The following is a 24,414-nucleotide window of genomic DNA, read 5'->3' as shown; positions in this document are numbered from 1 at the left end:
GATCCTTATTCTTGTGTTCTAGTGATTCTAAATAGCATTGTATTAGCAGTAGTGTGATTTGATTGTGTTATTTCATTTTAATCTTGGTTTAACTATTGTTCCAAATCGTTCGAACACTGTCTGGTTAATGGCAGTGGTGATGTTAGTTCCAATTTAAATTAATAATTGCTTCTTAATTCAATATTTAGGATAATTGAATGTTTAATAGCTGATTTAGGTTAGATGAAATTAACAGTCAATATTAAAGTTAAATTAAAGGGGGGCTTGGTAGTCTAGCAATTTCAGAAGGCTTAAAGGGTAGTTTGGACATGGGAAAAGGGTACTTTTCAGCAGGTTTGGTAGTTTTTGAAGAGGTTTAAGGGTAGAAATAGGGATTGTGATAGGCATGGAACTTTCTAGGAGGGACTATAGTGTAGATTCTAATAAACTTAGGTTAGTTGCTTGCATAACAAGTTTAGAAATAAGTGGGGGTAAACACTGAAATTAGAATAGGGACTAAAGGGGGGGTAAAGAAAAATCTGAAAATTGGACTTAGTTCACCTATAAATAGGATCATTTTTGCCTTGAGGAGGGGGTCTGAAGTTTTAGAAGGGGGAAGAGAGGAAAAAAGCATTCTGGAATCTGAGAGGATATTAGAGTTAAAAACCAGGAAATAATAGAACACAACAAAAATATAAAAGTATACTGTTCCATCGAAAATCTTTTAAAATTTTCGTTGGCCACTCTTTTTGGACAAATTATCTAACAATGTGGAAGGATCAGAAGAAAGAAAACATACCTAATCGGATTAAGGGCTCGGACAACTTTGTTGCTTGAATCCTTGAGGATTCTTGACACGTAACATCCCCAACCATGTATTTTCATAAGAATCCACATGATTGAGGAAGTTACGGTCAGAAATCTCAAAGGTTTTATCTAGGGTTTTGCCAGTTTTTTAAGATCTAAAATTGGGGGAATTCCAGCAAGATTTGAACGATTTTGGTTGGGGGTTAACGATGAGGAAGCCATGGGGACTATGGGGTGTGAATTTGGGCCGGTTTGGATAAAGTTGTGTTTTGGCCGGAACTTTTGATTCAATATTCGAGAAGTTTGGCTAGGAATTGGAAGATGATATTATGGGGGTTGGAAAGAGGAGAGGAAGATGAATCTGTGGTGTATTTTTGGTGGTCATTGGAGCTTCGCCGCCGCCGGCGGCGATTTCCGGCCGGCGGCGGACGGCGGCGGGACGGTGGTGGGACGGTGGGGTACGGTGGCTTATGGCGGAGACGGTGACCGGCGTTACAGGGGTGGGTTGGTACGAGGAAGAAGAGATATTGTTTTGATTTTTGTATAAAATTTCGGACAGTTATATTTGATCTTGGGGACTAATCATGGCCGTCGGATATGGGGAGATGAACGGTTGTGATTAAACGACGTCAAAACGACTTCGTTTTGTTATGGGAGGGACTGGACCGGGTGGTGTATTGGGCCTGGGTTTGGTATGTGGGCAAGGGAGGGTTTTCCTTTTGGACTAATACAAACAGCCCAATCCGGGCAATTTGTATTTTTTCCTTATTTTGCTTTACATTTTTTTTTGTATTTTTGTATTTGTTTATTTTTCTGATTTTTTATAAAATGCCTAAACAAAGCAAAGACCTAATTAAGCTATTTTAATTCCTAAAATTTGCTTGTAACTCTATTCGACACAAATGCAAAAACCAGTAATGCAAAAGACTACTTTCTTGCAATTTCTTTGTATTTTATTCTAAGACTAATTAATACTAAAATTGTGAAATTAAATCCCTAAACGCTAATGCATATTTTTGGTATTTTTTATGGATTAAATGCATAAAATGAATGCAACAATTACCAAAGAATGCCACAAAATTCACACAAAATTATAAAATATTAGAAAAAAATTATTTTGCTTGAAATTTGGGAATTACTGCTTAGGGCAAAAATCACATGCTCACAGCGGTAACAAGTATATACTGGTTGCCGTTGACTATATCTCCAAGTGGGTCAAAGCAGTTGCTCTCCCAGCCAATGATGCAAAAGGGGTGACCAGTATCCTCAAGAAAAACATCTTTACACGCTTTGGCACCCCCCGAGCCATAATCAGTGATGGCGGCTCTCATTTTTGCAATAGAGCATTTGCACGCCTATTGGAGAAATATGGAGTTCGCCACAAGGTAGCCTCGCCATACCACCCACAAACAAGCGGGCAGGTGGAAATGTCCAATAGGGATATCAAAAGTGTCCTCTCAAAAACAGTGAATGCAACAAGAACTGATTGGGCAAGGAAGCTGGATGATGCATTGTGGGCATACCGCAGAGCCTTCAAAACGCCAATTGGTATGTCACCATACAAGTTGGTATTTGGAAAGGCATGCCACCTTCCGGTTGAGCTAGAACACAAAGCACTGTGGGCATTGCGGCAGCTGAACTCAGACATGGAGACAGCGGGCACCAACAGAGTTAATGGATTGCATGAGCATGAGGAATCCCGGTTCCAGGCATTCGAGAGTGCTAGATTATATAATGAAAGGATGAAACTGATGCATGATAAGCACATCTTGGATCGGAACTTCAAACACGGAGAATTAGTGCTGCTATATAACTCAAGATTGAGGTTGTTCTCGGGTATGTTGAAGTCCCGATGGTCAGGACCGTTCAGAGTGGTGCAAATGTTCCCAAGTGGAGCTGTGGAGATCGAATCTGAAGATGGGACGAACAAATTCACAATGAATGGACAGAGGTTGAAACATTACCTTGGAATGACTGAAGAAAAAGGGGACAGCGTGGTGATAATGTTGGAAGAGCCCCAATACACAAATGAGGAGTGATGATATGAGCCTGCATCGTGCCGCGACGTTAAATCAGGCGCTCCGTGGGAGGCAACCCATGTTTTCTTTTGTTTCTTTTGCTTTTGTTTTAATGTTGTACTTGATGTGTATGAAACTAATCTTCTTATTATAAAAAAAAAAAAGAATTTCGAAAAACTAGGGCACCGCGACCTCGGAAAAATTAAAGTATTCTGTCTCTGAGGCACCGCGACCGCGGTGGGACCGCGGCGCGAACGCGGTAAATCTCGACTATTCTATTTTTTTGTACCTTATTTCACCGCGACCGCGGCGTGACCGCGGTGAAATGCGCCCAGCTGCCGCCCAGGTAAGCTCTAGATAATTTTTTTTAATTTTGTTTTCTCTCTCTCTTCTAAATAAACTAACCGCCCCCCCCCCCTACTTTCCCCACTCCTCACTCACATTCTAAACCCTATTCCCACGCCCCTTTCTTCTTCTTCTTCTTCTTCTTCTTCTTCTTCTTCTTCTTTCCATCTCCCTCAAACCCACTTCTTTCACACACACTCCCGTCTATCTCCTCTCCACCTTCCAACTCTCCACTTCTACAAGAACCAGGTATGTCATGCTTTCTCTCTCTCTCTTCTTGTACCTTTTTATTTTGCAATTTTAATGCTTGAATTGTTGTAGTATCTATAGTTAGATTTTTGGTTTTCTTTTTTTTTTTTAGTAGGTAATGTGTAAAATGTTATAGAGAAGGGCATGATCTTGTTGTGTGAAGTTAATTATAGTAAAGTGGAGTTATGAAGTAATAATGGTTGATTTTGCGGGAGAGTTTATACTCCCATGGGATAGATGTGTTCAATTGTTGTTCTATGCACACCAGGTGCTTGTGAAATTGTCCCAGTTGAGTTGTAATGGGTAATGTGACCGTGGTGGTGGTGAAGTCTGAGTAACCACCCCGGGTTCACACAACTCAAACCCTCACTAATAGTAGCCCTTGTTTTATCAGGTACAATGCATCAGTTAAGAAAAAGACGGGCCACAAGTTCCTCCACTAGTGGACTAGGAGGTTCATCTAGAGCTCGAGCTCAGGCTAGTGCGGACCAGTTTGACCAAACTCGGTTTGTATCCAAAACGGCTCAAGATCGGTTTAATGCAAAGGCATCCAAGAAGCTGTTGCCGGAAGTACACATTGACAGGCATGCCTTGCAAGTTGAATGCCCACGTATCTATGAGGAATTGAGGAGGCGTCAGCTGGACATCTTCTTTAATGAACCGGAAGAGGGCAATGTGCTGCTAGTACGGGAATTTTATGCCAATTGCTCAGAACATATTGATAGGGTTGTCACGGTCCGCAATACCCTGGTGGATGCGTCTCTTGAGGCCATTCGCCGAGTGTACAGGTTGTCGGTGTTCACTGGAGAGACAGACTATTACCAAGATTATCAACGCCCACCGGTATGGTGGCAACCAATTATTGAAACAATCTGTGTGGCTGGCCGGGATCCAATATGGATAAAGCACAGAATTACCCTGAACTCCCAATCTCTCACTTGGGAAGCTAAGTGTTGGCTCACAATCATCAACAGCCGTCTGCTTCCATCCAGCAATACCACATATGTTAATGGGCCTAGAGCAGCGGTGATTTATTGTTTCATGACCCAACACGATTTTGATGTGGCCCAGCTCATTCAAGAGGAAATGTTCATCCGCTCCCCGGAAATACTCAAAGGGTAGGGTTCTACTTCCCCTCCCTGGTCACCAAGTTGTGTCGTGCCTCACGAGTTCCTGAAAATCCCATAGTAGATGGGAAAGTGCCATTGAAAGCCCCGTTCAAGGCTAGCAAGATCACAGTTGGGAAAGAGCAGGTTGTGGTGGTTGATGATGATACCGACGAGGATGATGAGGGAGCTACGCAGGCTGCCACCCCACCTGGGCAGACTGCTGATGAGGCGGGGCCATCACAGGCCCGTCGGAGTACCCGGATGACAGCTTTGGAATAGAAGATGGATGGCCTACGCACGTCAGTCAATGACCTAACTGCCAGAGTTGACACTTTGGCCAGTCAAAATGCCAGGTCAAAGAAAAAGATCATGGGCTGGCTTCGGGCGCTAGGACGAGCGTGTCACCTCGATCCTGGCACCGTCTCCAATCAAGACTGAGCACCAGGGAAGTCCCCTTACCTTACTCTGCTTTAAATTCTTTGACATGAGGACATGCCAAATCTTTAAGTGTGAGGTGGGGGATGAGTGTTGTTGATTGTTGTTGTTGTACAATTGTATAAATTTGCTTGGTGTTGTTGGTTGTTTTTAATCAACTTCGACTTGGCCCGAAGACGGACACCTCTCGACGGGTCTCTTGAGGGACCTAAATTGAACAAAAAAAAAGATTTAATTCTGTTAGGTAGTGTATCAACTCCCCCTTGATTTTTCTTTAAACCATGGTTCTTTTCCAAGGGTTTCCATTTCAACCGGGTGTAGTTAGTTTTTTTTCTTTTGCAGTTTAGGAACTTTTGGGCGAGGAAAGATTAGAAATAGGAACCCTTGACTCCATGGTACCTTGAATAGAGATTGCTTTAGTTTGACACTTAGGCTCATTAGTTGACTCTAGCAATAAAGCCTTAAATTGTGTGTTCTTGAGTTGGCTTAAACACTTTGAGCAGAGTGTCGGATGGTCCTAACTGAATTGAGTCATGTGCCATGTGTGAGTGAGGCTTTGTGTATTCTATGCTAACACTCAATGCCTAGAACTTTCCCTGTGTGTGTACGAAGCGAAATGGTAGTCTTAATTGGTCTAGAAAATGATCTAGGCGTTTCTTTGTTGAACCTATCTATATATGTTTTTACCCACCAGAGTGTATATATCCTAGTTAACCCCTTTGAGCCTGTAATCCTGTTTCCTTGGAAACCACATTACAAGCCTTACCAAGTTTTGAAGTACCAATCTCTTTGAACCCTATCACCTCTTATAAGCACTTGAATTGTAATGAATATGGAAAAGTTAAAGTGTGGGGTAGTTGGTTGGGCTTTTGAGTGGAACCAACAAGACATAAAAACAAAAGGGGTGCAGTGTGTGATAAATAATATTAGAAGCCACCAGAATCTTAAAAAAAAAAAGAGAAAGAAGAGACTGAGCTAAATAATTTTTAAAGAATAAGTCTCAAAATGGTGGTGGTCTTCAAAAGAGAAAGTGTGCTTAAAGAAGTAGGGGGTTTAACTTAATGATGTAAAGGTGGAATGAAGGTTTGATAAGGTATGGGCTTAAAAGTGGAAAGTGTATTGAAGTGCTTAGGGAGGTGTAGTCATTATACCCATATGTATCCTACCTGTCCCGCAGCCAACATTATAACCAAATAAAGTCCTACTTGATTCTAGACCAAATGGGCTCGATTAGTCGAGTATTACACTATGGGCAAGCCTATGGTGTGTTGTTTGTGGCATAAAAATTTATTTCTGAGGGTAAGTGAAATCTTACTTGTTTGAATTCCTCAGTTTGTGAATTATAATGACATGACACAAGTCTCTTTTGTGGTGAGTAGGCACGTGTTTCATGAAGGAAAGGTAAGTCTGGACCTCTGACTGAGAGTATGAAAGCCGGTTAGGGACATTACGTGGCTAGAGAGGGAGTCCACTCTTGAGGTTAGGAGGTTACGCTAAGGTAGTCTATCTATGTGAATTGTTCTTGGTATAAGGAGTAGGGAAGTGACCCGGAGATGATTAGGCATATAGAGTGTGGTTTTGTTGCTAGAGGACTAGCAACGATTTAAGTGTGGAGTGTTAAAGTAGCCTATATTATGCGATGTAGATGCTATCTATGCTCTAAATTAACCACACCTTACTGATGATTTAAGTGCTAAATGATAACAAAATACTTTAAGTGAGGTTTTTATGCTTTGCAGGAGCTACTCCGAGTTAGGAGGAAGATATACAGTGTTTTGGGGTCAAAATGAAGATACAAGGCCAATCGAGAAGAGCCCGGACGAAAACGAGCAAGAAAAGGCGAAGAAAAACTGGACAACAGTCCACCGCGATCGCGGTCGGACCGCAGCTGGAACGCGGTGGAAGAAAGCAGAAAACAGAATGGTTATAAATCACAGCGGTCGCGCCGCGGTTGTCTCGCGACCGCGGTCGATCTGGAGAAAGCCAAGAAGTATAAGGGCTAAAGTGTTAAACGTGGAAAACTTATCCTAACCTTATATAAACTCAACAAACCCGCCCAAGTGAAGGTTAAGCTTGTTTTTAGACTGAATTGGAGGCAAGAACAAGTGTGAGAAGATCAAGACACCATTGGAGTTTTTCATTATTCTTCTTGTTATCATTATTTTCATGAACTATGAATTATTTTATGTTTTTATCTTCTTTTCCCATGAGTAGCTAAACATTTAATCTAGGGTTGATGGAATCAATTGTTAGATGAAGTTTTGACTTAATTTTATTATAATCGAGCCGGGTTTATTATATGATTGTTCAACTATGTTTTGCATGGTATTAATTGAGTGGGCCCTCGATTAATTGTGTCTAACTGCCTTATGTTGCTTGAGAAAGAATACTGGGTTAGATTGTTGTTTAACAACACCACTTTTGGGTAATTGAAGAGATTCATTACTTGAATTTAAAAGTGTTAGAGATAACGAAACTTTGGTGGGATAATTCAGAGCTACATAAATTATCATCTAGAGTAGTTCGATAGAATGCTCTAGTAAATTATCGTAGTTGATCGAGAGATAATTGCGGTAACCCATAGCTCATAATCCTCATAGAGTATCACTGCGAGATTATAGCAAAAGAGTTAAGAATTAAGCTAGCAATTGGGGAAATCAATACCCTAGATCTTTTTACCATCGAATTATCTTTAATTTAGAATATTGTTAGTTTTAATATCCTTTTACATTAGTTAAACAAATCTCCCTATTCATTGATAAAAAATCTTGCATCTGGAAATTGTTTGAACTTGTACTAGCATCACTAAGAGTTGTAATAGATGGGTTAGTTCCTTGAGGATTCGACTTCTGACTTGAAAAACCGGATTATATTTGCAACGATCGCTTTGTCTTTTACAAGGCATAGTTGCGCGTGATCAGGTTTTTATTTGCAAGTCAAAGTCCTGTGCCAATAAGTCTAGAACTTGCCCTGAGTGTTTGTCTAGGCAAAATTCTAAGTGTAGCTCGACTTGAGAAATGAATATAGGCTCTCCTTGATCCAACTTGAAACTTGAAAGCATCCATAGCCACCCAAATATGATATCCCTAGTTAACCCCGTTGAGCCGAAGCCCTGTTCTTTCAATAACCATGATACACACCTTTATCCGTTATGTAATGACCCTCTCTTGGCACACGATCTTTCCTTAGCACAATTGGCAAAAACATAAGTTTGGGGGGAGAGACGAGGAATGCAAAAGTGATAAAAGGTACAAAATAAAGAAAAGGGAAGGCAAAAAGAAAAAGAAAGAAAAGCCTAAAAATCAAAAAGAAAGTGAATAAAATAGAAAAAATGAAGGGATTCAATGAAAGCAATGATGAAAGGCTTGGAATGAGTAGAAAAAGGAAAAAGAATGATTATCATGAACAAGGAAGAAGAAAATGATTCAAAGAGTCAAGAAAGTGTGTGTCGAAATAAGAAAACTGAAGTGCTTAAGGAAAGAGGAAACCTTCATAGACCGATATATCTTACCTTTAACCAAAAGCCTTCATTACATTCCCGTAAAAGCCCTATACGATTTCAAGTTGAGTGAGCTTACATTAGTGGTGATTTACATAAGGGGCAAAATTACGCGGCTGCGGCTGATGCTAATGCGGAGGCGGCAACTTTTACGCTGCCCGTGAAATCAAGTCCAAACCAAGTACAAAAGTGAAGAAACACGGTCCCCGCTTGTTTTGTGCCGGCCGCGAAAGGCTATACGCTGAGGCGCTCAGTATTCCGCTCACAACAGAACCTCCGTAGGGGTATTTTGTCCAGTAATTTCAGCTGTGTATAAATAGATATTTTTCACATTTTTAGGTTATCTTTTGTCTGAGGAGCTCGTGAACAGCCGTATTTTGCCACTTAGAGTAATTTTAGAGCAGCTTTAGCTATCATTCTTAGATTTTATTCTTGTAATCAACTTTTATGGCTTATATTTTATCTCCATCTTTGATCACTACCTTGATTATGAGTAGCTAAACCCATTAGCTAGGGTTGTGACCCAACCCTAGTGTGGGTATTTAATGGGTCTTCAATTTTAGGGCTTAATTGTTTATGGGTTAGTGATATTTAGCTTGATTCATGCTTTAATTGTAGAATTGGTGGTTGCAAACACTGATTCATGCCTTTATGACTTAGACTCTTCTTGAGAAAANGAATTGGGGTGCATTCAAGAGATTGATAGCCCCAATTAAAGGGTTAGACCTAGAGATAGTAATACCCGACTTGAGCCAATTTTGCTTGCATTGTTTGAACACCCAATTGGGCTTGAGAAAGCCAATTAGGGCAAAGTCACTCAAACTACCGAGAAGTATAGAGTGAGTAATTATGTGTAAAGGTTATATCATGACCCCGAATATAACAAGCTTGTCCTAAACTCTAGACCCCATTAGATACTCGCCTAGGTGTAAGTCACTTCTCTAGTGATTTTTATCAATGAGATAACTCCTGCAAAAACATTGTACTTAAATTATTTTCAACAATCACTAGCATTAAAAGTAGAATAGAAACAAAACCAAGCATGGTTAGAAGTGCAATTAAAAGCAGCACGCGTAGCTAGATTGGATAGAAACCCAACTTCCAACCAATATTAGCTCCTTGTGGATATCGATCCCGACCTTTTGGGTAAAAGCTGCATCGACCACTCCTTGCCATTATAAGTGTCGTAACGCTCCGTGTCATCCAAACCCCGATCCGGACATACGTCCAAGTCCATAATCACCATATGAACCTGTTGGAACTTTCAAATCCTGATTTCGAGGTCGTTTACTCAAAAGTCAAATCCTAGTCAATTCTTCCAACTTAAAGCTTCCGAAATTAGAGATTTCTTTCCAAATTGTCTCTGAACTTTATAAGCCCTGTTTTAACTCTTGCAATACTTCCACGATGGATGAGATATGTAGAAACTCATAACCACCTGCCAAATCAGCAACTCATGGAGTCTCTCCTCCTGTTAAGGACCATTACCTCATTCTGAACTGGATAACGATACTTGCTCTTTAATATATCTTATATAAATCTGATTGCACTGATTTTAGGTCCATAAATCTCGTCTCACCTAGTACAAGCTGCTCGGAAATAAGCCACCTCAACATTGACCAAGATCTTATATGATGCCACAATGCGAAAACAAGCTACAAACTCGAATGTGATACATAAGAAAACGAACTCTGATAGGGAATTACCCTGCCCGCGCAACGAATAAAACGACCGAATAGGTGCTATGAACCTACCTCAAGGATGAAAACAAGGCACACAAAATGAGTGTAAGAAACTATGCTCAACTTTTAACTGTTGCGGCGTGTAACCCAATCCACACATGATACCGCTGCAGCGTGCAACCCGATCCAACCATGATACCGTTGCAGCGTGCAACCCGATCGAAACAATGATACCCGTTGCGGTGTGCAACCCGATCCAATAATGATACTGTTGTGGCGTGCAACCCAATCCAAATAATGATAACCGTGGTGGCATGCCACCCAATCCGCACATAGCAATCAAGAAGAAAACACACATCAAGTCGTAATGCTTATACTCATGAAATGTCTGAATATTGACCACAAGCACGCCAAGTGCATAACACAAATCCTGGGGAGACGGATAGCGCCATACGCTACGAAACCCAAGCACAACTAAGGTGCGATATATGATCTGCATCTCGAGAGCCATCCTTCTCACATAACAACACATATATGCGGGACCTCAACACATGTGTGAATAATCAAGTCGTCTCACCACCCACATGGCACAATAGAGTATTACATGAAATAGCTGACGACCAAAATAACATCCAACGCTCGAAGACTCCTCCATAAGCAACGCTATGCCGAACGAACACACCCCGCCTGATATAGAGCACACATTCACATTTAGACCCATCCACAAATCTCAAGCCGATTCTGATCGTACCGCACTGGGCTAATAACATTCCAAGGATCCACAACAACCCTATTCATGATACATAAGGGTTGTCGTCCAATCCAGAACAAACTTCCACAGTTCACAACCAAATGAATAGAGCGCCTTCCAAGCCTAAACTCTCACATTAGCGATGGTACCGTAATCTCCATACTTGGTTTCAATCTTTAATCAATCAAGTGACTACATGTCACACTTATACAATCTTCCTGTGGGATACGCCCCCACGACCTTCCGCAACAGGCAGCAAAGTCTGCACATCCATACCTCCGGCCATACAATGATGTAAAGCGAATCGAGAATCCGCACATCAGTACACAAAGCCTCTTACACAGGACACCGATCTCAGGTGACGCTAAAGACAATACCAACTTACTCTAAACATCTGCATTCTTTCCTGCTCATCTGAGCTCGTGACATTCTTATCAACACCGAACCGCAACCTTGATCCTCAACTTCCAATTCACATGCCGCTCACTGCACCTAACATGCCAATACACAAGAGTACAAGAATTTCATCATAACTCCTGAACCATTAATAGAATAAACACTTCATCATATAGAAACCTTTCACTTAACTCATTTCAGGAGAACTATTGCAACACGCGATTGAATTCCCATAACCGCAGAAAATACAAACCTCAAGTAGTGGTCTAAACCACAATAACTCTTCCAGGATCCATCTAGACATAACATGCCACAATAATCGAATGCCTCCAAATAAATCAAATCACGGCGACTGTCAAGCCTCGCACGTTCCGCTACAAATCACCTGCATAACTTAACACGCCGAAGGAACTGATCATTGCCACCACCATGCAGATTCAACCATTGCAAACCGAACCAACTTCTTCTAATTTACTCCGGACTTGCCTTAGAAATAATAATAGCTCCATTCAAAATATAACGAACTCAATCCACACTCATCCTGAGTGACCCAATTCACGAGACCACATTGCCTCAAAACCCACGAACCATCTCATACCCTCCTTGTGTGCACAATAGCATCTTCAACTGGTACACCCATTTTGATAATTCCTCTACGAATCCGAAGTTATTTTCTCCCATTTCTCAAATTCTGCACCGCACACCGATGATAACATGGAACACTCTAAGTCCCTTTCATAATCCATTGAAAAAGCTTGATACCTAACCACACCACGGACCGAAATCCTTAGGCACCGCACTTTAATTTTCTTGAACCCACTAGGAGTTGAGAGTCACCCACTCTGACTTGGTCCTGAATATAATCAACTCCAAGGCTCTGCTAGCACATGAACACCCTCTCAAAAAAGCAACCGGCTGAATTCCTCTCCTTGTACATCACATCTACATTAAGCATAAACTCCGAGTCTTCCCAAAACCTAGATAAAGCCAAATATAGCACACATTCCTCAAATCCTTTGCTCGAATCACCATTAATGTTTTCTTTCCTTAGTCGATACACCGATAACCAAAAACCGCATAGGTAGTCAACCATGCAGTCCAATCGTAGACGGTGGGGCTCCCCCAATTATCTTGAAGCTACAATTACATGACACCTGGGAACCACCAAGATTCATTCTTCCCCATTGACATCAACTGAAAGTCCAACAATTCTAAATTCAAAGTCATGTTGCATCCAAATAAAATCCGTGGACCTAGTCACTGCCCACCATGATTCCCAAATTGCTCTGAACTTTCCTCAAGGCGTGTGGCTATCCTACCACAGAACCCATATGCTACTTTACCACTCTCCCACTTTGGTTAAACCCTCTCCTTTAAGCAACTTCTCGATCTCTACTTTCCATACTTGACCTACTAGCAATTCAATCACTGCGAGGCACCTTCCGCCATGTCCTTCCTCATCTTTTGCTGCCCAAATACTGCCTCAAAGCAAAATCCATCAGTGTAGCACCTGACCTGATAAATTACTACCAACTATAAGCCTCCTCGAAGATCATCTTTTCCTAGCCATCAATATTACAAACATTGATTCGATCCTGAAGCCAACATATACCTTCCACATCTGACAATCGCTTATTAGGAACTATTTCACAACATCGTGCCCCGAAGGCAAATCAAAAGAGTCCATAACACCGATGAACCTTAATGCATTCGAACAAGGATGATGATACCACATCAAAATAAGAATTCCACCACTCTAAAGAATATCAAGTCTCGGTACTCCGTCAACCCAAGACTGAGTATTCATAGACCGATTATCTTTCCTCCGCAGCATTTAAATGTTGAATCCCTAAATCATGCACCGATAAATCCTCCTTTCAAGTCATTTACTGCCTTGACACATAAACAAGCACCCTACCATTACATAAACAGTGTGCGATAACAACGCCTGAACATTATAGAAACCTACGTGTAGCCTTGAAGCCATCAAAAATACAGTTACTGAGCTGAAATGATAGAACCTCCTTCCACAAGAAGAAGATAATAACTTGCTCGAATGCGTAGGGAGAAACACCTTGCTCTCCGTCTGTAGTACCACTATAAATCCTCGATGCCCAATTGACTCGAGCGCTGAACATCATATAAGAATGAGTAAGAAGGATATAAAGGCATAAGCCTCAAAGGAATCAAATCGCACGATGAGGAATCAAGAAGGAAAGTGCTTCTAATAGCCCTGTAGCCTCTCGAAGATAAGTACAAACGTCTTCGTACCGTTCCGCAAGACTCTACTAGTCTTGCTCATGACTCGTGAGACCTATGTGAACCTAATGCTCTAATACCAAGCTGTCACGACCCAAAATCCACTAAAGGTCGTGATGGCGCCTAACACCGCCGTCAAGCAAGCCAACGGTATGATTGACTTAATTACTCTTTTTAGTACTTTTGAAATCATAATTTTCATCAATTAAATAGTAAGAAATAGAATTTATAGGGTAAATGATGATATTTTCACTACTACAATAACGAACCACCCTTAGGAACCCCCAAAATCTGATGTCACAAGTGCATGAGCATCAACTAGGAAATATAATAAAATACAATATCTGTCCGGAATTCAAATTAGACAGGAGAATATAATTAACTCTAATGGAGACTCTGTAGGCTGCGAATCATAACATGAAATGTAGCTCATGGTATGTCCCCGCAATATCTGCGCCTCTGCGCCTAAAAGACCACCAGACATATATGCACCTGCACAAAAAAAGTGCAGCAAGTGTAGCATGAGTACGTAAATCAATGCGTTTCCAGTTAGTAAGTAGCCTAACCCTAGAGAAGTAGTGACCAGAGATCGATATCGACACTTACTAATGGTCCAATATGACAGTTATAATAAGAAGTAAACAGATATGCGCCAGAGTAAACAAACAAAATAAACAAGTGTAAGTACGTGAAACATTCCTCCTTTCTACAATAGACTCAAGCTCTCGATACACTGACTTCTTGTCAAATATTACGCACGATTCCATGAGAGTATTTTATAGAAATTTGGAGGTGTACGACCCGATCCCATCATAATCTGTGCACTACCGAGGGTCAAACGGCACGAACCATAGATGCATCTATTATACTCCCGAGGCAAACGGCCCGCTCCCATGGTAGTGTGGAACATAATCCTGCCGAGGCAAACGGCCCGATCCCATTAGAATAAGAAGCTTTAACGGGTCCTTGACCCTACTCACGAATAAATGTATGAGTTGCAATTTACAAGGAAAACCTTTCGCTAAAAACGCATAGCAGGGGAGAAATTCATAAGAGGAACACAATTATTCTGCGGCTAATCATGAAACTCGTCAAATCTCTACGATAGCAAGTCTATCACTCTACGCACGTCTAGTCTCAAGACGTAATGCGAAATAAAGGAATTAAACTGTCACGCCCCAAACCTGAAGAGGCATGGTCGGCACCCGATTCCATACTCGGCCTGAGCATACCACTCTGTAACTATGAACTCTAGAAGGGTAACCCTCAACTTAGGCCGATGAGGACATATTCTGAATCATCTGAAAACCTTCAACTAGCAATATCAAACTAAACATCTACATAGGTCTGGTAAAGCCACAATACTGATATAAAAAATGTACAAGACTCATCTACAAGCCTCTAGGGATAATTGAACTGTATCATGGCTGGGACAGGGTTTCGACCTACCCATCAAACCTGTATATATAAAATGGACTCCAAGGTATAAACCTGGTAAATCCGATATAATTGAAGATATACTTACCTGTTGATACTGACTCATCTCTCTCAATATAGTAAGTAAAATAGTTGTCCGACCCTATAAGGCTCGGCATATGTAACTGCTCTGCCATAGTAGGCTCGCTCATAGGCGTTCGGCCATACTAGGCTCTGTATCTCAGCCATTCTGGCTCGCTCATAGGCGCTCGACCACAGTAGGCTTGGTATATAACTTACCATCTGATCAGAGGTTGCCCAATAGGGGCCTGCCCATCGTTTATTGCTCGATGGTGGTGAAAATACTGTAATACTATATATATGTATATATAGACTCTCTTCTCTCTTGGCTAAAAGAAGACAAAACTAAACTGAATATAAAGTCCCGATAAGGGAGAATACTGTAGCTTATGAGACTAGGATAATGTACATAAATTCAGGAATAAGAACTTCTCTGTATGCCTCGGTATCAAGCACATGTAGTTATGGGATCATGCCAAAATGAAGGAAAGGCTTAGCCTTAACATACCTTACCACAATGAACGACAAGCTTATTTTGTATTAAAACGCCCAGCATCTCCCCTATAATCCTTACTTCCTCCAAATTCAAGATAACACCAACAACACAAGAACACAACAATAACAACATATATACATTATTTTCCAGCCTTATATACACCACAAAATACTATAAAACAGCCCAACACATCCCAATCTCTTCAAATACAACGACCACCGTAGTAGTGTCAAACAGCCCGAAAATGTTACGACGAACGACCAGACCACCACCCTGAATTTATGTGGTGTTTCTCCACACCCTTCCTCCTCCAAAACAATAGTAAAATACGCAGCCCAAAGGCAACACAAAACGGTCCACAAAACAGTCCGCTACAAGTGAATAACTCGAACTCACGGCTTTCGATAACCGTCCCGTGAGCTCATACAAATATAGAACGACTTACCATGCATTTACAGCAGAAAAAATGGATGAAAGAGATAAGTAAACTTACCTTATTTGTTGGATGACTCAGCTCCTATCTTGGTTCTTCTAACTCTAGGTTTTACCTCCAATTAGAACTTGAAAAGGAGAGAAAATCAATTAGGATTTTTGAGAAATTTTTGGGAGGATGTTTGCAGGGGTTTAGGTATGGTTATTGTGTTATGTAATGGGTGTTATATTGCATGAGATAAGCCTTAAATTTGTCTCTTTGGCCGACCCGAAAATAGCCCCTTTTTGGACTTTCATTTGAGTAAGTAGGTGACACACCTACTTGTCACCTAGCAGCCTGTGCAGTCTCGTAAAAATGCATATATCTCTCTAATCCGATGTCATATTGACAAACGGTTTAATGAGTTAGAAAATAGACCCATAGAGCTTCAATTTGATGGCTTGAACACCCCATAACTCTAAGTATATTGGGAGAAAGTCGCAGTTACATTTGACCCAAATTTTCAGTAAAACTTATGAACGTGACTTGTGATGACCTTCATAGACTTTTGTTCCACACCTCGATTGACTTCAGAACATAACATACGACTAACATAACTCATAAAATAACCTTTTTATCATTTTAAGCACCCTAGTCTCACCCCAAAAGTACATGTTATAACATTCCCAACTTGTCGACTTTCGACGAAACACTATTTTCTTCAATTCCTTAGCTTCTAAACCTTCCATCCCTCTTTCTACTTGTTGTTCATGATCTTCAATATATGTAACATGATAACTTACTTTATATACTTCCAAAGATGATCTCATTTTTAGTCTTACATCAATTGACTTAAGACGTACTCTTACGTACGAAAGCATGGGGTGTAACATAAACGAGCAAGGATAACCCTTATAATACAAGTATAGATGGTGTAAAACTAAGTCTACCCGGACAATAACATGAATCTAGCTATGTACCGACTCTCGTCACCTCGTGGGTATGTAGCCCCCGCCAAAAGTAACACCTATCAATTACATCACCTAGGGGTTGTTTTCCCCCTCACTGAGTTAGACAGCAGACTTACTTCGCTCCGAAACCATAACCGGCTCCAACGCCGCTCTAACACCTCAAACCGCTGCCCATCGCTCCAAAACTAGTCATTCAATGTGCAAATCCATAAATATATGCACTAATACTCATTATAAATCAAATTATAACAATTTCCAACTCCGCTCAAAAAATCAATAAAGCCAACCATCGGGCCCACGTGCCCGGATTCCAAAAATTTTTGAAGATAAACATTACCCATAAAATTACTAACTCAAATATATAATTTAATCCCAATTCCATGCCCAAATTTGTGGTCAAAACACAAAAGTATCAATTTCTAGGTTTCCTTCAAAATCTCACAATTTCTACCAATTTGTATGCTTGAATCCATATAAAAACCATGTATTCAACTTACAATGTGAAGAAATCCCTTACCCCATAATAGTTGATGAAGATGGCACTCTAAAATTGCTCCAAAATCGGCTCCCATGGACGAAATGAAGTGGAATTGAGCCAAACCCTTTGTTTTAAAAGAACACTGTCCAGCCCGACTATCGCACATGCGGCTGTTTCACCGCATCTACGGTCTTGCAGGTGCAGCCAAAACCTCGCACCTCCACATACCCTCTGCCCAGCACAGCTCCGCACCTGCGATGCAAAACGCGCCCCTGCAGTCTTGCACATGCGGAGACCTTACGCTTCTGCTACTCTAGCTGTCCAGTTCGCATTTCGCTTATGCAGAGTTTTCATCGCATCTGCGAGCACGTAGATGCAAAAATATCCTCGCATCTTCGGCCATCCCAGCTAAGTCTAAATGTCGCTTCTACGACCACATCGCCGCATATGCGACCCTTTCCACACAGGTGTGATTGCACCTGATATGAGCTGCCTCAGCACTTCTTCCAAGTCCAAACTCGATCTGTTGACTATCCAGAATCCACCCGAGGTCCTCGGGACCTTATCCAACTATACCAACACATCGCAAACTGCAATACAAACTTAGTTGAAGCCTCAAACCACGTCAAACAACATCAAAACTACAAATTGCGCATCGATTCAAGCATAATGAACTATTGAACTTCTAAGTTCCACATCCGATGCCGAAACCTATTAAATCACGTCCAATTGACCTCAAATTTTACAGACAAGTCACATTCGATATTAAGAACCTATACAAACTTCCGAAATCGAAATCGCAACCCGATATCAAAAAGTACACTCTCGGTTAAATTTCACAAAAATCATCAAACTTCCAACTTTCGCCAAATGATCCCGAAATGACCTACAGACCTCCAAATCACATCCGGGCGCGCTCCTAAGACCAGAATCACCATATGGATCAGGCTCAGAATCCCAAACGGACATCGATAACATTAAAATACACTTCAACCCAAATTTAAGAAATTCTTCTAAAATGCCAACTTTCCACAATAAGTGTCGTAACGCTCCCGGGTCATCCAAACCCCGATCCTGACATACACCCAAGTCCAAAATCACCATATGAACCTGTTGAAACTTTTAAATCCCGATTCCAAGGTCGTTTACTCAAAAGTTAAATCCTAGTCAATTTTTCCAACTTAAAGCTTCCGAAATTAGAGATTTCTTTCCAAATCGTCTCTAAACTTTATGAAATCCAATTCCGACCATACGTACAAGTCGTAATACATTAAGTGAAGATACTCAAGGCCTCAAACTGCCTAACAACGCGCTAGAGCTCAAAACAACTGGTCGGGTTGTTACAAAAACACAAAATCTTGAAGCCCAAATCAAAAAAAATGCCCAGCAATCAAGAGAAACCACACCTACACATGTTCCTTCTCCTTCGATATCCTCCACTATACCTACATCATTATCTGATGTTCCTACTATTCAGGTTGTTCCCATCATTCCCACCTCCATTGTATCCCGTCCTCTAAAAATAACTACCCATGCACCCGAGACTCCTACGAGAAATACCTCGAAGTCAACAAAGGTCAAAGCCACTCCAAGAAAATCTATCAAGAAAGTGCTTGATGCTACTATGCAGGGTGACACTGTAGACAAGAAATCTGTGGTTTAGGGGGAATCAGTGAATGTTACTACTGATCAAGTACAACATCCTCTTTCCACATTAGATATTTTGGTGTCTACTATAGATGTTGCACCCCTAAATACTCTCCCACCCACAAGTGAGAAGACACAAGTGGAGAAATTCACTATAGAAAAGTGTGCAGGGGATCTAGGGAAGAAGGTAGATACAATGGCTGTGGAACCTGTGGTTGAGGGGGAAGGAAGTAAAGAACTTGTGCAAAAGGGGGCTTCTGATGGTCTTTCCTTTAGTTGGACTAAGGATGCGGAAGATGATGGGGGTGAAAAAGAAGAAAAAGCTACGAACAGTCATGAGGAACATGATGCTCAAAACATAGCCAAAGAAGAAGAAAAAAGTGAGAATGAGGGAGCATCTGAAGATGAGAAGGAGAGTGATACAGAGGATAAGACAGGTGAAGAGGCTAATGATTCTGCAAAAGAAGAAAATCTTGGTGAAGAAGAGGAGGTTTCTGAAAGTGAAGGTGAGGATCAAGAAAAAGTAAGTGAGAGTGAAGGAGGTGTTGAAAAGAGTGAGGAAGAAGAGCGAAATGTGAGTAAGGAATATGGAGGCTCCATGACAATTGGAAACACCGTCATAGCCCTCTCAGAAGAAATTTTTTAAAGAGACAAGGGCTCAAGAACCTAGGTCTCTGTTGACTCCTTTCACTGGAGATGAAGAAGTTAGCAGTGATTAAGATGTGCCACTATCTAAGGTAGGGAAGAAGTCCAGGAAGACCCCTGTGAAAGCTACAAAGTCAGCAACCTCAACAAGGAAATGAGTGGTTGTTCCTTCCAGAACTCCTCGCACAAGGAATAAAAGAAAGACTGTTGATGCACAAATTATTAAGGAGTCCAGAAGTGGGAAGAAACCAAAGAAGAAGGTTTCAATTGTGAAACCTGTTGTTAAGGTGGATGGAGAAGATGAATCCGACTCTGCATGCCAACAAAGTCTGTACACCAAAGAAAAAGGGTGCCAAAGTCACCAAACCCGCTACCTCTTCTACAAGGGCCAGTAGGGGTAAGACAAGAAAGAATGTGCCAGCTGCAGTTGATCGACTCACAGAGTTCAGGAATAGAAAAGTGCTAAATGGGAAGATTCTTGCGAACACTGATAAGAAGGGGATGGCTCAACTGGTTGAAAAACTTGAGCTACAAAGGTGGAAGCACAAATATGTTCCTGTTGTGGTGGAGTTCTATGCCAATTTCACGTTTGATGGGAAGGTAGTCAAGAGTAAGGTGGGGGGCTTTGACATGGAGTTTGATGCTGAATAGCTGGGGATGCTTCTGAATATCTCTTCTTTGGGATTTGACAATTACTTGAAGAAGAAGTGGCCAACCATAGACAATGATGTTGACACTGGCATTGTGGTCACCATGAAGGTCTCCCAAAAGTTTGAACTAGATGCTCCCAGAAAGTGTACAGGACAGATATGACTCCCTTCCCCAAGTTATTGTTTCATTTTGTCAACTCCATTCTTCAGAGGTCTGAGAGAAGGCATGAAGCTACTCTGCTGGACATGGCTGTAATGGAACTGCTTAACACTGGTAGACCTATCAATCTTCCTAGCTTGATGATTCAGCTATGGCAAGAGCTGCAGATACTTCCAAACCCAAGCATGCTATGCCATATAGTTTCATATTGGCTGAGTTGTTGACAAGCTCAACATTGCTTTACCTGAGCTTAAGTTTGGAAAAAACAATGATGTTTTGGATGTTGTTACTCGCAAGCAGTGTGGGTATGAGGAGATCAAGGCTAGAGGAACCATATGATCTGCTATTCTTCCTGGGAGCAGTAGGGTTGCAGAACTCAGCAAAAGGCTGGAATTGGCTGGTGAAGAGAATGCCAAGCTTCATGAAGACAATAATGAGCTGAAAAGGAAACAAAGCAACTCAGGGAAGAGGTCAAAAGAGACAGGGAGGCTCATGCTCAACAAATTTCCACCCTCATAAAAGCTTTGACCCCCTCTACTTCTAACCCATGAACATGTTCCTTCACAGTGTCCTTAGTTCTTTTGCTATTTCAGTGATGCCTTATCTTTTGTTCTTTTTGTCTTAGTCTGATTAGTTTGCAGTATGCTTAGTTTGTTTTGTTCTAATGATGAAGACAAGGCTCGAGCTTCTTTTGGCACTACTTAATGTCTCATATTGCTCTGCTTTACTAGTATGTACTATATTGGATCATCAGCCTAGTCTATTTTCCCTTTCTTAAGCTTGTGTTGTATCCTATTTGGCCTTGAATCTTACATTATCTGTGTTTAATGTCTAACATTTTTTGTGTGTTTTCGATGATGCCAAAAGGAGGAAGATAAGGTTAGAAGGTGTTGTGAACATACGGTGTCAATAGTACTTGTTATGATTATCTAGTTCTTTGATGTGATTATTTGGCTCTGCTGCGTACAAAGTTTGTCATCATCAAAAAGGGGAAATTTATTTGAGTATTATATTTTTGATAATTAACAGAGTATGACTCAATGTTCAAATAACCAGGTCCTCAACGTAGATTCTTAGCTGTTCTGAAGAACCAGCTCCTCAGGAGAAAGAATCAGATACTTGTACGTCTGTACAAGACAGTAACTTTTAGCCCGTTTGGCCAAGCTGCAAAAATCAGCTTATTTTGAGAAGTGCTTTTCTCAAAAGTACTTTTGGTGAGAAGCAGTTTGTGTTTGGCTAATTAGTTTGAAAAACACTTCTGAGCAGCAATTAGTGTCGGGCCAAGCTTTAAAAAACTGCTTCTAAGTGTATTTTTCTCAAAAGTGCTTCTCAAAAAAGTACTTTTGGAGAGAAGCTACTTTTTTCTGCTTCTCCAAAACTGCTTCTGCTTCTCCTCAAAAGCGCTTTTTTTCCTTCCAAAAGCTTGGCCAAACACCTCAATTTTTGGCCAAAAGTGCTTTTGGCAAAAAAAAAACACTTTTGGCCAAAAAGAAGCTTGGCCAAACAGGCTATTTATCTCAAAGTTATCCAGGTCGGAGTTTGGTGGAAGATGGCTACTATAAGTAAAAAGGCCATTTTTCAAGAAGATATGGATAATTCAGTTAGAGACTAAAGTCCCAAAGCTTGTGTAGGAGTTCTATTAAAGAGGAAGCTGACTATGAGTAGGACTCCTAGAAAATCTCAAGTTGTGTTCTAAATAGGATCGACTTTGAATTTCTGAACTATCCTTTTACACATCAACAAAGTAGTTATAAGTTGTTTACTCGTGTTGAGTGCTTGCCTTGTATTCTTCCCGAGTCAGTCTAGTGAATGTGTTTTTAGAAAATTGAGTTGTAATCAAGTGTCATAAATAATTTGTTGGAGTAAGTATTTTGCTTTACAAGTTAGAGTAACTTGTGAATCAAATAGGAGTAGTAGGAGTACTGGAGATTATTTAATTACAGCCTTGTAATTGATACAGTTTGGCTCATTGTTCTAGTGGAGTTGGATTTGAAAATCCTACGTGGTAGGTCGTGGTTTTTGCATCTTTTGAGCGGGGTGATTTCCATGTAAAAGTCGCTGTGTTTATTTTATTGCTTGTTTACTTTACGCTTAAGGAACACGATAAAGAACCAAGTTCTTTAGTAATCCATACGGGCACTCAAACTAACACCTCCAATTCTCTCCCAAACGTTCCTAGGTCAAAACTCCTCTAGAAATTATATTTTTGGTGTATTTATACCATGTAAGAACTGGTCCGGATGAAATAAACCTTTCCAAGCCGAAGTGAAAAGTTGGGCACTATTTTGTACTAATATGCCGCCCCATGCGTGCACCATGCACCGCGCACGTGGGATTTTATCAGAGGGGCAAAGTTTGTCACTCTGCAAAAAATTTGCACTAGCACGGCGCACTCCGGTACGCCATGTGGCACATTAGTGGGAAAACAATTATGGCCAAACAGGGCCATCATGTCATTAAAGATGAAAAGAAAAATTTAAGATTAAATTATTTCTAAAAATATATAAATGACGATATTTTCTTTTTAGACTAAAAAATATATATCACATTAAGTGGGACAAAGAGAGTAATATTTGTATATAAAACATACCACTGCTTTGAAAATATATAAAGTAAACATCAATTCGAGACATGAAGTAAATATCTTGAATCCCACAAGCCACAGCACCAAACTCAAACCGGCATACAATACAAGTACTCAAGTTGTGACATAAATCGAAACTGCTTACATAAATCTTGTATACGTGCCTTGATGATAGGCTATAATTGCATATTTTAGTCGCTTATTACACTCGAATTTACTGTACTTTAATTGAGTTTGCGCTTTAATCGCTAGTGTTTTGCACTAATTGTGTGTTTTATGCCTTGTAGGCGTGATTCCAAGCTATATAGATGTTATGGAATGAATTTAAGTGATTTGAAGCTTTGAAGTCTGAGTAAAAGCTCAAGGAATTAAGCCGGGATCGTGTTCGGGGGTCAAATTTGATAATTAAGTACGAACGAAGACTTGAGGAGGCATATTTCGCACTGTCTAGTAAAATAGACATAACTTTTTGCTCAGAACTCCATTTGGGCTCCATAATATATGGTTGGAAAGCTAACGCAAAGGGCTACAATTTTCATGTTTTACGTTTTTCCAAATTCCAAACGGAACAGGGTGAAAAACCGCCTTTTTGCCGCAACCGCGGCAGAACCGCGGTAGAAGATGGTCGCGGACAACTGAAGAATTAGAGGGCATGTTTGGCCGCGGTTCCACCGCGACCGCGGCAAAAACGCGGCAGGAAGCGAAAATTTCAGGGACTAAAGTGCAAAACATGGGATTTTAAGTCCTAAACCCTATATTAAACAAAGGAGGCCGGCCAAGAACAAGAAGGGGACATATTCTGGACACAAATTAGACCTAAGGAGGCGGAGAGACACTACTTTAGGGTTAGACAACACCCTTGGAGGCAAGAACACATTAGGGAGCAAGGCGGAGAATTCTTCTACGAGTTTTTCCTTCCTCTTCCTATTTTTCATTGTTGGTTATGACTTTTAGTATTGTAGTTTTACATACTATTATGAATAGCTAATTTGTTATCTAGAGTTTTGATAGAACCTTTTGTAGGATAAATTCTTGTTATGTTTTTATATAATTGAGCCATACTTTTTCTCTATTTGTTCAACTACGTTTATATTGTGGTTGATTGAATAGCTCTCAATTAGTTGTGCCTATTTAGTATGCATAACTCGGGAGAGAGTGCATATTTAGGTAATTGTTGAACAACACCACTCCCAGAGTATATGAGGGATCAATAACCGAGGGTTTAAAGGCGGGATTAGGGATAACGAAGCCTTGGGTGCGATCTGAAGTGAGCTGTATTAAAAGCCAGCTAGCGTAGCTCGGGAGAGTGCGTCTAGTAAATTGTCGTAATTACTCGGGAGAGATT

General features: G+C 40.8%; 1 protein-coding gene across 1 annotated transcript; it reads left to right on the top strand.

Moving 5' to 3' along the window:
• Positions 1-4,789: 4,789 nt before the first annotated feature.
• LOC109207640 lies at positions 4,790-19,676 on the top strand. The gene is made up of 3 exons (XM_019370590.1): positions 4,790-4,860; positions 6,682-6,865; positions 19,047-19,676. Exons 1-3 carry the CDS (start codon positions 4,790-4,792, stop codon positions 19,674-19,676), a joined length of 885 nt encoding a protein of 294 aa, XP_019226135.1.
• Positions 19,677-24,414: the final 4,738 nt, after the last annotated feature.

Source organism: Nicotiana attenuata, unplaced genomic scaffold, assembly GCF_001879085.1.
Source record: "Nicotiana attenuata strain UT unplaced genomic scaffold, NIATTr2, whole genome shotgun sequence".
Lineage (NCBI taxonomy): Eukaryota > Viridiplantae > Streptophyta > Magnoliopsida > Solanales > Solanaceae > Nicotiana > Nicotiana attenuata.
The sequence above is the reverse complement of the archived record's forward strand: the minus strand, read 5'-3'. Positions and strand labels throughout refer to the sequence as shown.

Coding starts and splice junctions, on each gene's coding strand:
- LOC109207640 (XM_019370590.1), top strand. CDS start 4,790: ATGGATGGCCTACGCACGTCAGTCAATGACCTAACTGCCAGAGTTGAC. Junction 4,861..6,681: donor TTGGCCAGTCAAAATGCCAG/GTCAAAGAAAAA, acceptor TATGCTTTGCAG/GAGCTACTCCGAGTTAGGAG. Junction 6,866..19,046: donor AGAAAGCAGAAAACAGAATG/GTTATAAATCAC, acceptor TCTGTGGTTTAG/GGGGAATCAGTGAATGTTAC.